Source organism: Apus apus, chromosome 13, assembly GCF_020740795.1.
Source record: "Apus apus isolate bApuApu2 chromosome 13, bApuApu2.pri.cur, whole genome shotgun sequence".
NCBI lineage: Eukaryota > Metazoa > Chordata > Aves > Apodiformes > Apodidae > Apus > Apus apus.
In genome coordinates, this window is record NC_067294.1 from 10,822,694 (window position 1) to 10,844,274 (window position 21,581).

Here is a 21,581-nt window from a genome sequence, read left to right on the forward strand (position 1 = left end):
CACTTTGGTGGTGTTTTCTACCAAAGAGGCCACAGGCTCTGCAGACATACAGGTCATGGACCTCGGCAGAGCAGACAGGACAGAAACCAGACAGGAATAAATAAAGGAGTTGCTATTCAAGTTAAAACACATTTGGGTCAGGTGGAGCTGCCCCATGGGACCTGAGGTGTGTGGGGCAGCTGGTGGGGGGGAACAAGCAAGCACATGGCAACACTTTCCTGTTCCTGTCCTAGACAGGTCAGTCAATCCCCAGATTGCCATCTGTCACTCAGCCCCACTGCACTGCATGCTCCAGCACCACTGCTGGGGCCTCATCCTGCCTGGATGCCCAGCCTTGATGTGCTGCAGTGCACAGCCCTGCTCCTGAAAAATGAGGGCAGGGTCCCAAGCGCTTGGTCTCTTGCCTGTTGGAGACAAGAGGACCAAACACTGCCAGCTCCTTAGGATGAGGTGCAGGAGCTCTCCTGGCCTGGTTGTTTTGGAGAGCACATGGGCCTGTGCCAGCAGCAGGGCACGATGCTGCTTGATGGTTCCCACTGCAGGCCCTGGGGTGACAAGGTGGTCAGACGACGTGGCCGCCTTCGCTCAGCCACCTGGGCCGGCACGTGGCACAGCCTGGCAAGCCCTCGGGCCCCTGTGGAGCACCAGGGATGTCACCCAGCTTGGCTCGAATGAGGTCTTGCAGTTCCTGGTCTCCCAGCTCAGTCGCTGCAGCGAGGGCCAGCAGGAAGTAGGCTGCTGCATCCTGTCCATCCTAACAGTAAAGGACAGGGCAGTCATTAGGAAGTGGTTTAAATTAAGGTCACAAGGTATAAAGGAGCTGGAGCAGAGCCCAGTGGTTCCAGGCAGAACCCAGTGACACCTGACTTCAATTAAATGGGCTCTATACAGTCCCAGCTGAGTGCCAGCACTTCTTTCCAAGTTGCCTTTTCCCCTTCAAAACCTGGTAGTGCCAGCATTGTGTGTATTTATTCTAAAGCTGCAGATGGAATGGAGAGTCACAGGATGCAGCCATCTACAAGTGTGGCTGCTCTGGCAGCAGATGTGATACTCCACCTCCAGGGCTCTGTCAAGACCAGAGTGCTCAATGCAGCATCATGGAAAGGATTCCTACCTTCAGTTTGTGCAGGGTCAGGTTGCCAAGGTGGCAATACACCTTGCAGTAGTAGAGGGCCTCTCCAGAGCACTGCAGCAAGGTGGGACGCAAGGCAAGTGTCTTCAGGTAGCAATCTTCTGCCATCTCATACATATGCAGAAAATAGTAGACTGTAGCCAGGCGGTGGAATGCAACCAGCTCTTGCAACTGATCTCCTGGAAAAGAGTTGGTGGTACAGTCAGCCTGCAGTGTGCTCACAGTACATCCCCAGCCTGGCATGCTGAGCTACTTGGAGATTCATTTGCTCAACAGCCTGGGCACATGGGGATCTTCATAAGGAGACACTGGGTTTGAAGATGGTTCAAAGAGAGTTGTGGGCAGAGTTGCTGATATCAAAGCTGGACAGATCGCCCAGGGAGGATACCATTCAACTAGTGGATTTCTTGGGTGCTGGAAAGGGTTATTACAAGATATTTATGCTGGCATTTTGCCCATTCAAACTATTTCTGTAATGGGAAGGGATGAGTTTATTGGAAGAGTCAGGACAAAGAGGAACTCTTCAGTGCTGTGTCTTCATCAGACTTCCTGTGCTCCAGTGTAGCAACAATCCTCTGCTCAGCTGGTCCCACCACCGCCTAGGCAGGCACACCACCATATGGCTGTTGTGCAACTTAAAAAGGGAAGTAGCCTTAAAAATATGTTACCTCTCAGGATAAGAACAGGTCCAGCATTCTTATGAAAGCAGATCCCCCTTTCATGTGCATGCTGTTCTCATCCAGAAAGGCAACCCCATCTGCAGGAGCTGGTAGCTCCTGTGCCCCGTGGGTGTGCATCACTCACCGACCCTGATGCTCAGCCTGGCTGCCAGTGTGGCAAACTCCAGTGCCTTCTCGTAGCCCTGCAGCCCAATCTGCAGCTCTGCCAGCTTATTAAACAGCCGTAGCTCTGTCTTAGTGGCCTTTAGCTTCCTGGCCATGGACACAGCACCTCCCTGAGGAGAGAGAATGAAGAGTCCAGGCTGTTCCTGGAGGTACCATACAGCACTGCCCCAGAGGGGTGATAGAGCAGCAGGAGATGGACCAAGCACTTGGCATGGCATGGCAGGCAGACGATGGGGTGGCTGAGTGCTGCAGGTTCAGGTTCTAGCCCCTTCTTTCTCTTGAAAATAAGTTTCAAATCCCAGGCTCTCAAAACCTGACCCTCATTTCTCTGCCTTTCCTTCAGGTGCCTGAAATTCTGACTCTGAGCACGTCCCCAGAAGCGCCCACCTCACGTCTAACACTGCCAGGGTTTGCAATTAAAGGACCCTGTTCCCACCTGCCACGTGATCTCTGGGGTGAGCTGCAGCCATTGCAAAAGCTGTCTGTGCTCCAGGCTTCCCCCTTTCAGCAATGTTTGTACTGGGGCACACTCAGGATGGCACCATCCCTCTCCACCCTCCATCCACTGCCTGGCTATGCAGTGCTGCAGCCAGCCCTGGGGCAAAGCTCTCCACAGCCACCACCCTTTGGGGACACAAGAACAGGAATGCTTGGAGGGACCCATACCCTATAAAACTCCACTGCTCGATCTCTGTTTCTGCTGCCGTTAAAAAATGTGTCACCTGCTTTTTCGTAAAGATCCATGGCCAAGGAGAAGTTCTCGGATTTCAGAGCAGTCTGAATGGCTGCCTGGAAGGAGAAGAAACTGGAGTGAGACTTGGAAAGAGACATTTGTACAAAGACATTGGTGTCATTGAATAAACACTAGTCATTGTCAACGTGAGCACCAGTGCTCCAAACAGCATGGAGACAGGTTGGGCAGAAGATGTGTGTGACTGTTGTGCTTCATTTGCAAGGAATATGTGTAAGGATGGAGCCACGAGCCAGACACCCCATCCCTGTGCAAGGTCACTGTGACATACTCATCAGCTGGGATATCCAATGGCATCAGGACTTAGAGTTGGGACAGTGCAGCCAGGGGTCTCGTGGCCCTGGCCTGTCATGGGTGTGATGGAGCCAATGTGAAGATTGACAAGGGGAACAGGCAGCTCCACAGAGAAAGGGCAGAGCCAGCAGAAAAACAGGCAGCTCTGCTAACTTCTGGGAAGAACAGCTATTTGTGCCAATTATGCACTTAGCCCTGGTGCCACCTTCCAGCCAGAACATGTTGTCCCTTACACCATGACAATTTACGTCGTTGCCAATGACCATGCCTGGGAAGGGGCCCTTCAGGGTCTCAGACATGCCCTACTGAGATCTGGCATTGGCTGTGCCTTCTTAATGGGAAGTCACCCCTCCTTTAGTCATGCTGAAGTCATGAGCCAAGGAGGCAATGATGACCCTTTGTGATGGGCCACAGACCTCCCTTGTCAACACTAGAAAACAGGCTGATGCCAAACCTACCTATTAGTTTCACCCAGGTCACTGACAGCTACCCAGTGCCAGTAACTCCCTGCCTTTACCACCCTGATTTAGGGGCAGGCTGGTGTGGTTGGTGGGAAAGGCTTCTCTCCTTGCTCCCACCACTGTGTGCCACACTCATCCAGCCCCACCAGTTCAGAGATGCTTCTGGGGTAACAGAGTGAGGACCCAAAACGTCCTCTACATGTGTCCAGGCTGGTGCTTTGCTAGATATACCAGTTCAGTGCAACCCCAGTAGACCCAACCAGCCTTCTGCTCTGATTACTAAGGGCACATGAAAGAATTTCCCATCTTTTAATAGAAGTTGCTCCCTCAATAAGGAGTTGCTCTTCCTATTTGCAGCTCAGCTGATAAAATAACGCTAGAGATGGAAAGAAGCCAGTAGTCTTTTACTCCAAGAAGTCTCCAAGCACTTCTCTGGCACCCTACCCCTTTTCTATGGGTATTTCAATGGGAACTGGTCACTTGGCACTTCCAGCTTCCTTTGGCACCCCTACAACATTTTCTTACTCAATAAATTTACTTACTTTCACCCAAGAACCCTTCTAAATCCAGTGTATGGAAGGAAAGATAGGAAATTTAGTGCCAGATAATACATGAGTGTAAGGAAACAGCTCCTCCTTCCAGCAGCAGGTTTACACTGCTTGTAAGAACTTTCTCTTCTAGGTCTTCCAACCCCAAAAGGCTCCTACCAAGCCACACAGCTATGATGGGAATACAGCTAGCCAGGGTGAGAATGGGACTACTCCAGCCAACTCCTCCATACCTGAAAGTACATTTCCACCAGTTCATCTTCCTGCATAAGATAGTAGAGCCTTCCTGCCTGCAGCCAGGCCTCTGCTGCTTTCACAGTCTCCTCCAGGTCAATGAAGATCCTTAGACTTTGTTTGGTGCAATCCAGGGACTGTCTCAAAGCCCTGTGATGGTAACAGGCAAAAAGCCATTAGAGAGAAATCACAGGACACCCTCTGCACTCAGTTGCCAAGCTATCACAACCTCTCTTCGATGGCAATCCTGACAGCCACAGCTCTGAGCAGTATGTCCTGGTAAAATCGTGGAAGTGCCCAAGCTTTGGTGTACCTGTGTGTACCATCTGGCAATCCTTGGCCAGCCTGGGTCTAAGGAACCCCAGTGCCAGCTTCCAACAGGGCGGCACCACCCCCAGCTTGTTTCAGCTGATAAAGAGGGTTTTGTCCAGGTCATCTGCAAACCCTTACACAAAGCCCCGAAGTCACCCCCAGCTACCCATGGGAGCACAGGCAGGGAGTGCTTACACATTCATTTTCCAGACAGCACCTGACACCCAAACCACATCCCTGCCTGTAGTCTGTACTTTGGTGCAGCCCAAGAGGCAGATGTGCAAGACCTTATAGCCTCTTTTCTAGCCCTGGGTCACTAGAGGACAAAGGGAAAAGCAGTAGGATGGGCAAGTGGGTTGGACACACTGCCTGGAAAAGGCAGCTGTGGTGATGGGAGTGATGAGCAGTGCCCAAGACATGTTTGTTTGCTTGGTGTCTTGACTGCTGGTAACTGTGCTCCAGCTGTCCTTCAAGTCCAGGGAATGGGGTGCTTTGTGATCTTAAATAGCACCATTCACATGACAGGCGTCTGCTTCCTAAATTCCTTCCCTCTGAACTCACTCTGACCTAGCATGGGAAGGTTAGCATCCAAGTTAATGACAGCCCCTGCCCATTTGTCCCTCAGGGACACGGCAGCTAGTGCTCCACTATTCGACACATTTGCCTTCAAACACTGAAGGAAGTCTGTGATCTGTCCAGGTCTCTTTCTCTCCCCTCTCACATAATCTAATGAGTCCCCTCTGTGTGTCAAGCAGGAGATTGCAAGGTGAGCTAATACAGGGTCTTAACTACCTCCCTGGGGAAAATATTCCAGCAGATAGGGAGGGCAGACTCAGTGGCTAGAGGCTGAAGCCATTCTTATTCAAATAACAGATAAGGAACATATTTTTACTGGTGAATGGTGATTAATCACTGGAACAAGCTTCCAAAGGAAGTGATGAATTCCCTGTCGCTGGGTTGCCTCTGATCAAGGCTGGATGTCTCTCTGGAAAACTGTGTTTGGCGAGACCCCAGCTCTGCCCCAGCTAACAGCCTGGCATTTGTCCTGCTCTCAGGGCTCTGGTTGACATTGAACTGTTCCCCTCTTCACTGCACAGCAACAGCTCACAAATCTCAGCTGTGCCTGAGCTGCCACACACCTTCCCCACTCCTCTCCTGGGACACCCCAGGAAAGCCACTGCTGTTGCTTTGGGTGACCATGGACCCTACTCTAACAGCATCTAAAGCCACAGACAGGACTTACTCAGATGTGCCCAAAGCCTGGTAGAGCTGGCTGAGGGTCTGCCAGACATTGCCTTCCATCTCTCTGTCCTGGAGCTGTTGTGCCAAGGATACCCAATGTTCATGGTAGGTAATGCAGGCCTGGAGGTTTGGGGACACTTTGCTGTAGAAATGGCAGAGACACTCAGTGACGTGAAGCTGACCTGCATGGTACAGGGAAGGGAAAAGGACAGGTCAGAGGGCTGAGCTGGGGACCTGACAGGGTGCTGCACAGAGATGAATGAATGCTGCCCTGGCTCCCGCCAGCAGAGCTGTACTCACTCCTCACATTATGCCACTTCAGGGCAAAACCCAATGCCAGTTCATAACAGAGTTTGCCATCTTCCAACCTCTGCCTGTTCACTATGGCCTGTGCTAGCCACAGCAGCACCTGCACCAACTCCATCTCCAGGTCTTCGCTACCCTGGAGCTCAGCGAAGAGCTGAACTGACTGGAGCAGGTAGAGCTCAGACAGCTGGTTTGCCCCACGTGAGAGGCTCAGCTGCCCCAGGTTAGCTAAGGTGATAGCCTGGTTCCTCTTGTTCCCAGTCTCCTTGGCTTTGTGCAGAGCCCTTAGGTAGTTCTCTACAGCCTTTTGCACTTGCCCTTCTCCTTTGAGGGCAATGGCCAGGAGATTGTGCACAGCTCCCCCCTGAGTCACGCTGTCTGTCCCATGCAGGGAGTGCAAGAGCTGTCCCATGATGTCTGCAGCTGGGCCTGGCTGGCTGTTCAGGAGATACATCCATCCCAAAGAGAGGGAAGACTCAAAAGCTTCCTCCTCGCCCATCAGTCTGCTGAGGGGTACGGCCGTGGCTGCATAACAAACTGCCCCATCCAACACACCATGCTGGAGGTACATCCTGGACAAGATGGCACACAGTGTCCTCTGGGTGGGCACAGCTCTGCTCTTGCAGGAGAAGTGCAATGCCTGCTTGAGATAGAAACAAGCCAGTGCTGGGATGCTGCTCCTCTCCAGTTGGCCTCCTAGGAGTTTGGAGGCATTTTGGAGGATGAAGCCAGCTCTCCAAATAGGTGTTTGTCCCCCCTTGACACCACTGGGAACAAACAACCTGGCAGAGGCCAGTGCAATATTTGGCAAATACTTCTTGTCATACAGGTAGCTCAAGATGGGGGTGGCATCCAGTGGCACACAGCTAGCATCCAGGCTGAGTGAAGTGGTGGTGAGACATTGAAGATGCTCAGTAAAGGGCAACATTTCATCGTTTTTGCCCAGCTGTAGGAAGAGCTTGACAATAAGGAAGCAAACCCTTGCCTCCAAGGGAGTGTTACCCACAGCAATGGCTTCCCTCAGGAGGTACATCATGACCTCCAGCTCGTTCTCAGAGCTGAAAGAGTGGCCAGGCAAGCAGACAAGCAAGGCCACTGTTTTTCCCAGCAGGGAGGAGAACTTGTGTTTCATGTTCTGTTTCAAGTAGATGGAGGCAAGGTTCACATGCAATGCAGCCAGCAAGGGCAGGTCTCCAAAACCCCTGTCCAGGATGCTCATGGCTTCCTCAAAATAGACTCGAGCCTGGGAGAACTTGACCTTTTTGATGCAGAGTTTACCCAAGAGGAAACAGAGTCTGACATGAGCCCAAACTGAATGAGTCTTCTTGGCCCAGTTCCTGGATGTCTCAAGGTATAAGACCAGTTCATCCTCATCAGAGAAGCCATAAAAAGTGGAATTGAGAAAGGAAAAACTGAGATCATAGAGGCTTTGAAAACTGGGCACATAACTGTCTTGGTTAAGAAAGGTCAATATGGGGTCAAAGACATCAGCATCTTCTATGTGTCCAACATTCAGGTCAATAAAGAATTTGGGATCATCAAAGTCATCCAGCTTCTCCAAGAGAACATCTTCCAGTGTAGCAGGGGCTGATTCACTCCCAGGGCTAGACACCTCGGAAGTGCTAGTGGTAGCCAAGCCATTTATTTCCTCCCAAGACTGAAGCAGCTGGATATCTTTACAGCCACGGAGAACAGCCTCTGGAAGAGACATGCAAACCATAGTGGGACGTTTCCCCATGTCAAAATTTACCCTCAGAAGCCATCATCCAAGCATCTCATTTTGTCCCCTCCACATACTCACCTGAGGACACTTTTGGGAATGTAGCTGTGGGTTCAAAACCATCTGCACAAAGAGACAAACAGAAAAAAAAACCACCTTGGTCAGTATTAATGTGCAGACAGTGCTCAAACCTTATTGAGATCTCCTGGTGCTCTGCTAAACCCCAGACCCACACGTGGGAGAGCAGGCTCACTTCTGCCCTCAGACAGCACATGCAGATGCAGCTCCAAACCCTCTGTCTGCTGGGGCTTGGCTGCATGTAAGACCATGGAGAACAGCTTTTAGCTGGTGGTGAGGTGAGCAGTGGTAACATTATAGTTACCTGGTAACAAGCAGGTCTTATTTTTCTAAGGTAGGGTTTTATCAGCTCTGTCTCTCTTAAAAGCCTTTTTTGTTTGGAGGTTTCAGCTACGTGTTTATCTCTGAAGGTTCTACCCTGGGCTCATTGAACCTGGCTGGCCTGGGAGGTCCCCTGAACCCCAGAGAATCCCAGGCTCAGCCCTGCATGGCCAAATTGTGCTCCTAGGTAGTATGAAGGCAAGAAGCAGAGACAGAGAAGTTAGCTATCATTCAAAAGCCACACAGCAAGCATAGAGAAACTGAGAAGAGCACCCGGGAATCCTGGTTCCTGCTATGGGCATGGAGATGATGTCATCTGTCACTTTAGCTGTGCATCCCCCTTGATATATGCCCAAAGGTCAGACAGTAGCAGGGGACCTGCCGTAGGCAGGAACCTACAGCCAGGATCCGTTGAGAGCAGCATCTGCCAGGGTGAACCACAGCTGAGGAGCTGTCCTGAAAGCAGAGAAGACTCCTGCAAACTGCAGTGTGGCAAGCCCCAGCTCTTGAGGATATCCACAACCTCCACAACCAGGCTGAGCAGAGGGCTTGGACATTCCCTCAACCACAACAGTTGTCTCCTCTGCAAAGCCCAGAGCTGGGCAGGTCAGCAGGGAGGTAACTCACCCAGGCGATACACAGAGGTGATGTCAGTGCGTGCCAGGTCACTGAGGAGGGAGGAGAAGTGCTGCTCACCACCATTGCAGGGGATGTGCAGGAGGGGAGACTTCTCTTCTTCACTCAGAAACACCAAGCCCTTTCCCCTAGGTTGAGGCAGACATCAGGAGAAAGCAGTTAGTGCTCCCCCATCCCCTGACACTGCAGCTGTCCCATAGGATGGGGATGGACTTTCTCACCCCTCCTCTTCCTCCCACTAGGAAAGCTCTGCTGCAGATGAATACAAGAGTCTGGACACCTTCCCCATTAGGGCTCTCAGATCCAGCTTCTCCATGGAGGAGTTGGTGTGTGCCAGAGCAAGGGACCTACTGGGCTTTTTTGTCTCCAAAAGTCCTCCCTGAGGCCAGGGCATTATGTGATCTCTGCTCTCTGTAGCATCAGGGAGAAGTGCCTAAGACTTACCTTCAGTCAGCCTGATTCAGGAAAGCCCAACAGTCCTAGCAACAGGCTAAGACCTCATCCTCTCACACACACTCTTGGAGAAGACTTTTTTGATGGGTATTGAACTGGAGTTATGTCTTTAAGCCAAAACCAAAGACAACTGCCCATCAGAGTGGGGTTGCGACACGCCCTCTCCCTACACAACTCTTGTCTGTATCCTTGGAAGGGTGTTTAGTTCTGCTCAGTGAGGAACTGTGCCAGTGGTGATTCTGCCTCGACATCCCACAGAAAGCAGAGGTGCAGAAGGAAGCAAAGCAGGACTTGGTTTCCTTGGCAGCGATCACTCCCCATCCTTGCCAGACTCACAGCCCCTCAGACAGAGCTACAAAGTCAAGAACATTTCAATTTGAAACTGTGAAGCCAGCTTGTCTAGTACACAGATGTCCTGGCCTGCCTTAACGCAAAGTCAAGTCTATAGCCCAGGGCCAGATCTGTTCCCTTCCCAGAATTACCTGAGACAAGTGAAATACAATTGCTTTGTCTGGGCAGAGACTCCTGCACCGTGTTGGCAGCAGAGCTTGGCCAAGGCTTCTGGACAGACCTCAAATGGATCCTCTTTGAAGACCTTGCAGAGCTAATGACTTGCCCTGGATTCTAACACAGCCTTGAGTTGGGAGTAGGAGTCTTGCCTTCCTTTTCTCCTGAGTTTAGGTGAATCTAGATGGTAGCAGTTAACTTACAGAGGTTCGCAAGCCTCAGGGTTTATGTATCCAGTTGGGACAAAGCCAATGCTCCCACTGCTGAGGGATTTTCCCACAAACCACGGGAGTCCTGGAATAAGGAAGCCAATGACTTCTATGCTGTCTCCTTTGGAGAAACTCAGTTCATTCCATGCTGCTCCTTTGTGGTCCTCTGTGGCTGTGCACCTGCCTTTGACTGGGAAACCAAGACAAACAAAGGCATTTCAGTGTGAGGCCACTGTTACAACTTCCTTGCTGGAAAATACCTGGGCAAGGAGGACCATGATTTCAGCTTGTGAAGGCTGCCTTTCTGTCCCCTAAAATTTATTACGCTCTCAGCCTCAGGTTTCTACAGTTTCTTTTTGAGGATTATGACAAAATATTCAACAGGCAAGGATAAACCCCAGACAGCAAAAGACTGAAACCTCTAAGAGCTGCAGCCTGGAAGGTGGCTGGGACCACAAAGTTGCTGGAGCTTCACAGAAGCTGCGCTCTTGCAGTTCTCTGACAGGAGTGAAATCTCTAACAGTGCAAATGCCCATCACACTACATGCCAAACTCACACCTGCAGTGAATTCCCATGTCCAGCATGCTCTAACAGTGCCCATGTCCAACCAGGAATGGCCTGGGGCTAATTGGTGAATGGTGGCCCCAGGTTTCACATGTGCACAGAAGTAGGTCTAATTGTTTAAAACCTGAGTCCTGAAATAATTAAAGGAGAGGAAAAAATTGTACCAGAATAGAAAAAAACAGTGGCAGAAGGATGGTATCAGCAGCTGTCCTTGCTCTTCAGATCTCCCTGCCAAGTGCAGTTTAATTTGCAAGTTTTGCTCTCCGTTCAGGAGAGACCAAGAGTATTCCCTCAGAGCACCATGCAATGGAGTGTCAGTGTCAGAACAAGAGATGGGCCCTTTGCATTTGTGGCTGAACCCAGGTTTGTGAGATCTGTGCCCCTCCCTGGGAAGTGTAGCTGGGTGACACCCCATCACTCACCAATGGGCTGAGAGGTTGTCCCTCTGATCTCCTGGGAGATGCCAAAACTCAGAACATGATTCTTCAGGAACCACCTGCAAGGCAAAGGTTAAACATACTTGTCCTCTCTGAGCAGTCCTGTCCTCAGGCCACCACCAGGGATGGTCTCTCACAAGCAGGACAGATGCTTGGTCCCCTGGGAGTGCTGGAGCTGCTATGGAGCACGGCCAGCAGGGCCAGCCCAGTTATTCCTTACAGTGGTGTTACTGGGCATGGAAGGCAGTTGGTTCCTCACGATTGCAGCCTCACACCACATGGTATGGTTTTGCAAAACACAGTCACTTTGCCAGCCTATAAGAAGGATTTCACTGTCTGAGTACAGGAGGAGCTGTGGATGTCTTTGAGGCTCAGTCAAGTGTCCAACACGAGGCCCCACTTTTACTGGCATTACCTAGGCCTTGGGCTATGCTTTTTCTCCCAGTCATTCACCTGTATGACCTAAATCAATATCATACAAGAATGATATCTGAGGTATGTTCTTGCTCTGTCCCATAACAGGACCTGAATGGTTTCCACTGGCTCTCTTTATGCATAATGTATATCCTCACAGAATTATGTAGCTCCTGCCCATTGCCAGAGGCAAGAGCAGTTCCTCACCCCAGGCTTGGTGCCAGCTCATGCACCAGGATCAGGAAGGAATCTTGGCTGGAGCACAATTAATTGACCCATCTACTTACTGGTAAAATGGTTGAGGTATTGGCTCTAGAGCTGTCACAGGCACCAGGCCTCGTTGACCTGTCAGTAAGGACATCCCTTCCCACTTGGACTCCTCTCCAACATTCTTCACATGGATCAGTTCATTCTTGCAGAACTGCAGGCCTTTCTCTCCCTCCTGCTCTGGCTGCCAGACACCAGGCACTGCTCTGGAAAAAAAGTTACCTGCAGATAGAAAGAGTCATGCCTATGTCAATGGCAACACTGCAAGACATAGCCCAGCACAGGGCCACAACACAGCCCTGCTGAGATGCTTTTGAGGAAGTCCCTTCTTCACTGACATGCAGTCACTTCTCACCTTCCTGGAGTAGCAGACCCATGTATATGGTGGCCAAGCGATCTTCATCCACAGTAACTCTGACCTCTGTGTCCTCCATCAGAGCACAGTTTAGCCAGTACTCCCGGTCAAAGAGAAGCTGCTCCAAGCAGCTGCCCACATACCCTAAGAAACCATGAGGGAAAGCAGTGTCAGCACCCTCCTTCACTGTGCAGGAGGAAGTGCTCTTTGGATGTTTCCCAATCTGTCATCTGCAAACAGGCTGTGAGGCAACAGCCTCCAATTCTGTCTCCATCTCCAATATGCAACAGAGGCATTACCAAAAGGCACCCTGAGTCTCTTTCACTGATCCAGGCAGTGGTTTCATAAAGTGTAGATGGATGCCAAGGCCTTCTAATTCATGTTCTTTATCTGACCATCTTGTGATACCACTGCTTTTTGGTGTCAAAAAACACCTTTTCAGAAAACGCTTCTCACGCTGTTCATATCTCCCACACCTTGAACACATTACCTAAAGTCAGGTATGTGGAGAACTTCCAGACTTCTTCTAGGGTTTTGAAGGTGAGGAGGAACCGATCCTCCTGTGCTTGCATACAGACCAGCCTGGCTGACAGCTCCTACACATGGAAGATAAATCAAGATTAAGGGACAGTCCTGGGACACTGACAATGGGTCTTCTTGGTCAGTGTGGGAATAATAATAGACCCTGGAATGAGACTAGGCACTCATTTATTAGCATAGCTGAGACCAAAGCTGTGCAAGTTGGTTGCCTGGGGTTAAAGGGAGGGTGCTCCAGCCAGCCAAGTCCTTCAGCCAGGAAGGATGGAGCACCCATACTACTACTCTTGGTTTAATGTTCACTCAGGACAGGCACAGCTCCCAGACTTCAGCTCTGAGGCTGAAAGCAGTAACTGTGCCTCAAGGAAGAAGCTCTCCTTTCTTTACTGGTGGCACTAGTACATCTGCACTGTTACAGATCTTCTGGGAAGCTCTGCAGGGAGTCCTGAGAGGCCAGGGCCTCAAAAAACAGCAGGGAAGGAAAGTTCAATCCAGGATATGAATGATCTCTCAGACAGCTCAGAGGCTCCAATATGAGGGTCCTCACCTGAGGCTCAGCTTTGCATCTGCCTCTCACCCATTACCAGTTCATTTCCCCCAGCATCCCAGTCCCCTACAGAGTCCCTGCGTGCAGGAACACATTGGGCCACGGCCTTGGAGGAACTTCTCATTGTCAGCAGGGTTTGGTGTCCCATCATATATACCATAACGCCAGGAGCTTCCCAGTACAATGCTCTGCCCTGCCAGGCTGGGGCTCCTACCTTGAACAGGGCACAGACATCTCTATCATCACTCTCCAGGGCCCACAGCTTCTTTCGGGCTGCTTCCTGGAGCTGGGAATTGAGGCACTGGGAGGAGCGGCTCTCAATGGAGAAGAAGAGAGAAATCTCTTGAAAAGGAAACATACAGGGTCAAGGAGGAGAAGGAGCTTCATGGCACACAGAGCTGCCTCTCTGCAGCCAGCCCCACCAGTGCCTCCAGCCCTGGCCTTTTTGCAAAGCTCAAAAAACATAAACCCAGCCCACCATCCCCCTCCAGGGGTAGCAGGGGGCAGTGAGCTGCAGTGACAGTCCTTGCTACAACCAGCCACTGGAAATCTGAGTGATGCCAAAGGCAGCACCTCACCTGGTGGAAAGCCCTCCCCAACAGCTGGCAGCACTGGGGAGGTGTCTGGTGAGCCTTCTGCTGCCTCGGTAGCGGGGTCGCTTGGCTCCAATGCCCCAGCCTTACCTAGCAAGGAGAGGGAGACAGAAGAGCTGCTGTCAGATTTTTTGGTCTATGATATTCTGCCCAACCATGTCACCTGAAAGCAAAGGACATGTATTGCACTGCAGATCTGGCTGGGGACTGTGCAAATCACAATCATGCTCAGGGTTGAAGGCAAGATCCACATGTCCTAACTACGTGATACCCTTGACGACTGGCTTCTTTTTGGTGCTGGAGGGGCTTTGAAGTGAGGGGATGTCCCCTCCTTGCTTCCTGGGACAGACCCTCACTGAGCAGATCTGGTAGAAGAATGACCCTGTGTCACTGAGATTTTTTTTGAGCAGAAACCTCAGAGCAAAAGCACTCCCCCAGCCCAGGAGAGCAGAAGACTTGCAAAACTCTTTGCTCATCAATTGGACAGTCAAAATGAAATTTTCTTCCCTGCCTGCTCTGGTCAGTATCTGGAATCCAACTGCATTCTCTCTGCTTCACATATTGTCAACTATTGCCATAAAGGATTCAGGAACTGAAACTTTAGGCAGTAATTATGTTAATGAAGGCTGAGACACATAAAAATCCAGCTTACTCTTCCACAGCTGTATTGGCTGTGGAGGGATAATAAGATTAAAAAAACAATTTTTGTCAGTAATCAGATTGGACTTGTAAGACAAACTTGTAACCAGACATCTGGAGCTGGAACAGGCAGAAGCTTTTTTAAATCACTTCTGTGACCATAACTATACTCTGCAGTTCTTTTTACTGAGCCAGTTTTGCTAGTCAGTGAAATAAACTGTTATTTGCATGCAGAATTATAATCCTTATTTATAGTTAGAAAGAATGGCCCATGGCTGGACATGCAATGAATGAGCTTTTATTTGAAAGAAAAAGACTCTACACTTCTCAACAGCAGATCTGAACACACTTAACAAAGGACTTAATCCAGTGACTCTGTCCCCTTCCACATGTGGGGGAAATGGAGACAGAGAAGCAAAATGAGCCAGAGTCAGAGCTAAACCCGAGCTGGCTCCTGCCTGACCTGAGCTTGCCTGCTGGTTGCTTCACTCCTCTCTCCTTCCCTCCCTCTCTTCCCCTCTTCACTGCATCCCGGCAGATCCCAGCTGGGTCCCTTTTCCCAGGGACAGGTACCTGAAGCCATGATCTTCTCCCTCCACCATTTTCCCTGGCACTGGGCTGCGGTGGGCTGCAGGCGGTCCCAGCGGGGCAGGAGCACGGGCGAGCGGGGACAGCAGGAGTCACACTCTTTGCCTGGGGAAGAGGAGGCATTCAGATCCCTGGCAGAATCCTCCCTGTCTGAGAGGTCCCCACATGATGTGCTGAAGGATGTGGCAGGTTGGACACTGCTCATGTCACCTCTGCCAGCGGCACGACAAAGTACGCTGGTGGGTCTTCACAGAGCCAGGCGGGCCCTGGGCTTGCTTGGGTGAGAGGAAAAATGGGTTTTCTCCTCACAGCACTCACCAACTCAGTGTTTGTTTTCGTTTGGGCCAGGCTGAGAAAGGGAACTGGGAGCTTTTTCAAGAGACCAATTGAAACTGCTGGTGGGGAGCCATTTCCAGTCCTGTCAGTGACTCATTTACCTCCTCAGTGCTGAAATGTTTTATAACAGTGGGCAGGAAACAGCCCCAGCCCAGAGCTAAGTGTGGGTCCTGGTGCTCGGGCTGCACTCCTGGCAGCAGAGGCTGAGGTGCTGGTGGCACCCGCGGGTACCAGCTCCCCCAGGGGACATGTGGCCGCTGGCCTTGAGCCATCTCCCTCCTCCAGCCCGTTGGCACAGCCCCATGAGCTCATTTGGACAGGCTGGTATGGGAATGGCGCCGCAGGGCCGGGCAGCACCGGCAGCTCTCCGAGCCTTGCGGTCCTCGGGGTCCTGCTGGGCAGCGGTGGCCGCAAGGGAGCTGCTGAAAATCCAATAGCACGGGAATAAACCAACCCCCTGAGTCATTCTCTGCCTTCCCTGGACAAAATGCCCTGCCTCATTCCCCAGACACTCAAATCTAGTGACAGAGCAAGAGGAGAAGACATCCTCACCGCCTCAGGAAGACAGGCCAGCAGCCCCAGGGAGCTCGGGGCTGGACTCTCCGCAGCAGCCCTGTCAGCGGGGTGAGCTTCACCGCCCCGCTCGGCCGTGGCATTCCCGTGGACGGCTTACCTGTGCACCCGAGGGACAGGTCCTGATGCCAGGGGGTCCCCAAGCAGCAGCCCATGTGTCCAGCGACACGGGCAGCCCCGAGGCGGCGGCTGCGGCTGCGCTGGCAGGGCCAGCACCCAGCTGGCTGCCCGGCCGGCACCGCAGCCCGGCCACAATGCACAATGCGCCCTTTGAGCGGGCACGGCCTGCCCGCCGGGCGGGGGCGGTGGGCACGGAGTCACAGAATGGTTTGGGTTAGAATCAGAGCAGCCTTTAGGTTAGAAAAGACCTTTAAAATCATCGAGTCCAGCTGCAATCCTGACACTGCCCGATCCACCACTAACCACGTCCCTAAGTGCCACATCTTTTTAAATACCTCCAGGGATGGTGACTGTGCTGGTTTTGGTTGGAATAGAGTTAATTTTCCTTGTACTACGGGGTTATGTTTTGGATTTGTGCTGAAAAAAGTGTTGGCGATATGAGATGGTTTTTTTGTTATCGCTGAGAAGGGCTTACGCGGAGTCAAGGACTTTTCTGTTTCTCACACCACACCACCAGGGAGTAGGTCCACTTCCCTGGGCAGCTTGTTCTTGATAACCCTTTCAGTGAAGAAATATTTCCTAATACCCAGTCAAAACCTCCTCTGGCACAACTTGAGGTCATTTCCTCTCTCCCTATCACTTGTTACTTGGGAGAAGAGACTGACACTGACCTCTCTACAACGTCCTTTAAGGTAGTTGTAGAGAGTCAGAGTTATGGTAAGCACCTGCATCTTGAAGGTTTCCTTCTTGAAGAACATCCAACCTTCCTGGCCTCCTTTGCCCTTCAGGGCTGCCTCCCAAAGGACTCTGTCAGGCAGGTCCCTAGACAGGCCAAGGTCTGCCCTCCTTTACTGTCCCAGGTGTCAGTTCTGCTGACCCCCTTCTTATTTCTCTGAGAATCAAAAAGTCTCTCATTTCATGATTGCTGTGCCAAAGACAGCCCCCAACCATCACATCATCCGGAAGTCCTTTTCTCTTTGCAAGCAAGAGGCCCAGAGGGGTGTCCTCCCTTGTTGGCTCCCTCTACAGCTGCATGAGAAATTTACTCTCGGCACACTCCACATTCCTCTCCACTGTATTGTATTTCCAGCAGACATCTGGTAAGTTGAAGTCTCCCAATGGACCTATAAAGACTTTGTTCCAACCCCCCTGCTGTGGGCAGGAAGATCTTCCACTAGAACAGGTTGCTCAAAGTCCCATCTAACCTGACCTTGAACACTTCCAGGGAGGGGCATCCACAGCTTCTCTGGGTAACCTGTTCCAGTGTCTCATCTGCCTCATAGTAAATATTTTTTTCCTTCTATCTAATCTAAGTCTATGTGTTTTCAGTTTAAAATCATTGCCCTTTGTCCTGTCACTACAGACCCAAGTAAAAAGCCTCTTTTCATCCTTTTAAGCCCCCTTTAGCTGCTGAAAGGCTGCAATAAGGTATCCCCAGAGCCTCTTCTTCTCAACCTTTTGTTCTAGGAGAGGGCTTCCAGCTCTCCAAGAATTTCCATGGCCTTTCTCTGGATCCTCTCTAACAGTCCGTGTCTTTCTCATGCTGGGGGTCACAGAGCTGGATGCAGCACTCTGGGGGACTCTCATCCCACAGCTGGCTTTGCTGCCCCGTGCTGGCCCCATCATTGCCCCTGGGCTCTGCTCTCCTCCTTGCCTTTGGGAGCCTGTTTCTTGGCCCACATGCACATTCCTCTCATTCCTCCTCTGCCAAGCCCGCCTGAGATTCCAGCTGACCCCTCTGGAGGGCTTCAACACTCATCTCCTCCCACCTCCAAAGGCAACCAAGTTCCTGACACCGCTGCAAGCACCCATCTCACCTGCAGGGACACCCCACTGGGTCTTGTCCAGCATCCTCCATCTAGGGCTGGCTCTGCAGCCCTTCCTGGACCACCTTCCTGTTGGACCCAATGCTCCCTGTTTCACAGCGAGGGCAGCCAGCAGCACCGGCCCCTCCCTGCCACCCTCAGCAGAGCAGAGCTATGTCCAGGCAAGATGCAGGTGATTTCTCTGTAAGCACAGGCACTGTGGGCTCCTGTGGGGCTGGAAGGGCTCGTCTCATCTCTGACAGCAGTACTCTCTGAACACCAGATGTGAACACCAGGAGAGACCAATTTGGCTGCTGTGAGGGATCTCTTGGGCTGCCCAGGAATGGAGTCTCATTCCATCTTCACTCACATGCTCTGACCTTCTCCAGACTCCAGGACCAGGACTCAGGACCATCTGTGTGGTCTCACTGCACTATGGGTGACATATGTCTGCAGAGCATCTCTTAGGAAGAGCAACACAGCCCCTGCAAAACAAAACCCAAAAGGTCTAGGGAGAGAAGTCACAGATAGGGAAGTGTTTTAGGGATGAACCTGTACTTCAGTTGCCAGCCAATGCCAGTGCCACCACAGCAGTGACTTGTGTGCTGTGGTGTGTTCCAGGAGCATTTTTGGCTTTCCCAGACAGCCAGGCTGCACCCCAGTTCATGACAAGGTCTTGAGCTTCTCCAGAGCAGTGAGTAATTACTTCAGCGAGTAATTTCTCACTGGACAGATTCCTGTGCTGTTATGGGTGCTGCCTGGCACCACTGCAATATTCCTAAAGCAAAGCATGAGGAGCAGCTAGATGTGGGACAGGCTGTGGCAGCATGGAATCCATGTTCAGAAAGCTGGCTGGGCAACTTCTAACAAACGTGAAGTCAAACCAAAAGTCTTTGCAGGGAAGGTTGCACCAATCAGTGCTCCTGTGCAGTCCTGGCCAGGCACCAGCCTGCCTACCCAGGAGAAGGCTGAACGAGTACAGATTTCTAGCCCTCCTCAGGAGAAACCAGATGTCAAAATGTCAGGGTTGCCTGGAGAAGGGACCATCCTCCCAATCCTCCTCACTACAGCTCACCCGCCCTCCTCAGCTCCAGACGTTAGGGTGCAAAGTGCTGCAGCTGTCTCCTGGCATGCTCAAGTCAAGCTGATGTCTCCTATGCAAAGCTGGGTGGCCACAGGGACCTGCACCAAGGTGAGCTGCTGGGACAGGCTGGCACTGCTCTCCCTGTGGAGACTGTCTGTTCCTGTTGCACTGCAGCCCTGGAAAGCTCCAGTTTTAGAAAACTCCCCCACTCTACCTAGGGATGCTCTGAAGGTGCAGGAAACAGAGGGAATTCAGATCCAGGCGTGGGCTTCAGCTTGCCTGAGCTCAGAGCACATAGACCGTTTCTGGGATGAAGTCAGGCACATCTTTGCATGGAAGATGTTGCTGGTTTGGGCACATGTTGTCAGAGTGGTCAGCACTCAAACAGGGCAGGTGTTTTCAGATAAAACTTTTTGCTGCACTCAACATGATGTTGGTTTTAGCAATACCTGCCACCAATTAGCATAAAATTCTTTTACACAGGGGAAAACAGTATTTTTTTTTTTTTTAAATCAGCAAAATGTTATGTTTTCATTTTCTAAACCAAAATATCATGTTTCGTTTTCTAAACAAACATGTCTTCCTTTCTGGTTTTGAAATTTCTTTTTGCTTTCAAGTTTACTTACGTCCAACTCAGCAACCAAACCCACCCCTCTACAAGCAAAGGTATCAACCTCCTGTTTGACCTGAAATAGAATTTTCCAGCAGCTCAAAAACATCCCATTCCACTCCCTACTCCTCAGCTTACCACCCCTGGATGTCCACTGGGGAGCTCCCATTGCTGCTTGAAGCCCTCAGCCTGGCCTCTCTGGAAAAGCCCAGTCCTAGCAAGTACAGAAGCAATTTCCTGGGGGTCTCAGCTAGTGTTGGCTGGGGGTCTTTGCCCGTGTGAACTCTCTGGGGTCTCTGCTCCCTTTGCAGACCCAGTGTACCCGTGCCAGCAGGGCAGGCTCTGCAGGCAGGGTGCCAGCCAGCCACGCTTCCCTGCCCAGGGTACAAAACAGGAGGCATGGTGACCATCCAGGCACCCTTTGCCTGGGGGACAGTAGCTGCTGCAGACACTGTCAGTCTCCAGGCTTGTCACGCAGCAGCACCCTTCCACCCAAATCCACTTCCCAAATCCAGTGTGCTGCTGTGATTTCTCCTGTCCTCCTATTAGTTCCTGGGCACAAAAGACCCAAAAACAAACCTATCCTTCCGCTACAGCTGAGCCTAAAATTCAGCCAGGACCAAAAAACGCAATCTTTCTGCCCCAACATGGATTTATGCAGCCATGTCCGTGTGCTGGACTTCTCCAGGCACCTCCAACTGCCACGTCCCAGCTGTGTTTGTTCAGATGGGGACGAAGGGCACCGGCATCTGCCCGGCGGTCAGAGACACCCGGCACGGCGGCGGCCAGGCAGAGCGGTGCAAGCGGCTGTACTGACCTGCTCCTCCGCACATGCCTGCGCAGGGCCCCTTGCTCTGCTCCCCAGAGCTGCTCTGCTCCTGGAGAACTCTTGGCCACGAAGCTCAAACCTGTCCAAGCCGGGTCCCCAAGGGAACGCTGCCGGCGCCGGGTCGCAGCGCCCGCCCGTGCGTGTGCGCGGGGCTGTGTACGTGTTTGCGAGGCGGGCCAGCCTGCCCAGCACCGCCACTCCCTCGCACCAGGAAAGGAATTTCTTCCAAGAGCGGCTTATCATCTTGGGAACCTCTGCTTCCCAGCAGAGAGGCCGGCACGGAGGTCAATGAGTTACCCGGAGGTATGCTATAAACAGCCCGGCACGCCGGCAACTCCGCCGGCTCCCGAGGTGAAGCGTGAACGCCCCGGCACCGCCTTCGCCCCAGCTCTGCGGTAAACAAAGGCCAGCAAGGCTGCCCATGGGCACAGCATCCAGAGCAGCTCGGGGCTCTGCTCACACCCAGCGTGGCCGCACCAGCGGCTCCCTCCCTTTGCAAGCGGCTGCTTTGCACGAGCAGCCTCTCCTGGACTCACCTGTCCCTGCTCCCAGCCCTGGCGCTGTGTCCTTGGGGCTCAGGACCTTCTGTCCTCTCTGGAACCAACTGCTACAGCAAAGCCCCAGGGAGAGGCTCTACCTGCAGCACAGTTCAGGCATCCCGGGGAGGTGGCAGTGGCACTCAGCTCTGAAATCCTTTTCTTCTCTGACAAAAAGCAAATACAGACAAACAGAACAAGAGATCTGTGGACCCAGCAGTATTTGTGCACCCTGGCTAAACTCCATAAACAAGGCTAGCAGAGAAAAATACTGGATTTTTTTTTTTTCTTTTGAAAACAATGGAAGAGTTAATATCAAGCTTTTCTAATATTCCTGTTTCCTTCTGGGAACACTCAGAAGTTGACCATTCCTTGGCATATTTAAAACAAAGTCTCATTGCTTTTCACTTTGTTATTTAAAAACGAACCTGAAACAAAAAGGAAGTCAGCCTGAATCTGACTTCAGTTGGGGAAAAAAGCAAACAAACAAGATGAAACATTTTGTTTCAGGTCAAACAAACTCTTGTTTTCACTGTTTTGATTCACTGATGTGGGTGGGGGGACGTTTTGGCGTGAGGTGGAGCAATGCTTTCCTTCCCTCCTCTGAAATCCCACCCAGCCAGAGCACCCACCAGCCAGGGAAGCTGCAGGGACATTGGCAAGAGCCAGCAGGGTCAGTGGGGACATTTCCTCATTC

General features: G+C 51.7%; 1 protein-coding gene across 7 annotated transcripts; it reads right to left on the reverse strand.

Annotated features, from left to right (window-relative positions):
• Positions 1–97: 97 nt before the first annotated feature.
• Positions 98–21,036, reverse strand: SH3TC2 (SH3 domain and tetratricopeptide repeats 2). 7 transcript variants are annotated; one of them, XM_051631320.1, is made up of 19 exons: positions 20,885–21,036; positions 17,838–18,310; positions 14,977–15,096; positions 13,750–13,854; positions 13,386–13,513; positions 12,578–12,683; positions 12,088–12,231; positions 11,753–11,954; positions 11,037–11,110; positions 10,044–10,239; positions 8,872–9,008; positions 7,927–7,968; positions 6,120–7,823; positions 5,821–6,001; positions 4,265–4,415; positions 2,644–2,766; positions 1,937–2,087; positions 1,115–1,311; positions 98–754 (listed from the first exon to the last, which is right to left on the reverse strand). In XM_051631320.1, exons 2-19 carry the CDS (start codon positions 17,869–17,871, stop codon positions 563–565), a joined length of 3,987 nt encoding a protein of 1,328 aa, XP_051487280.1. In that variant the 5' UTR covers positions 17,872–18,310; positions 20,885–21,036; the 3' UTR covers positions 98–562. The 7 variants fall into 7 exon arrangements, 6 of the variants coding, with proteins under 6 accessions (XP_051487280.1, XP_051487282.1, XP_051487281.1 ...); XM_051631322.1 differs by lacking the exon at positions 20,885–21,036 and adding an exon at positions 20,337–20,683 and having other exon boundaries at positions 18,206–18,310; XM_051631321.1 differs by lacking the exon at positions 20,885–21,036 and adding an exon at positions 20,337–20,683 and having other exon boundaries at positions 18,196–18,310.
• Between the last annotated feature and the right edge of the window lie 545 nt (positions 21,037–21,581).

Excerpts from the sequence above, each read along its gene's own strand:
- SH3TC2 (XM_051631318.1), bottom strand. The coding sequence starts at position 15,196 with ATGAGCAGTGTCCAACCTGCCACATCCTTCAGCACATCATGTGGGGAC. Across the intron at positions 9,009-10,043 it reads CCTGAGGCTTGCGAACCTCT|GGGAAAGGGCTTGGTGTTTC; the intron begins GTAAGTTAACTG and ends GCCTCAACCTAG. Across the intron at positions 2,767-4,264 it reads TGGTGGAAATGTACTTTCAG|GCAGCCATTCAGACTGCTCT; the intron begins GTATGGAGGAGT and ends TTCTCCTTCCAG.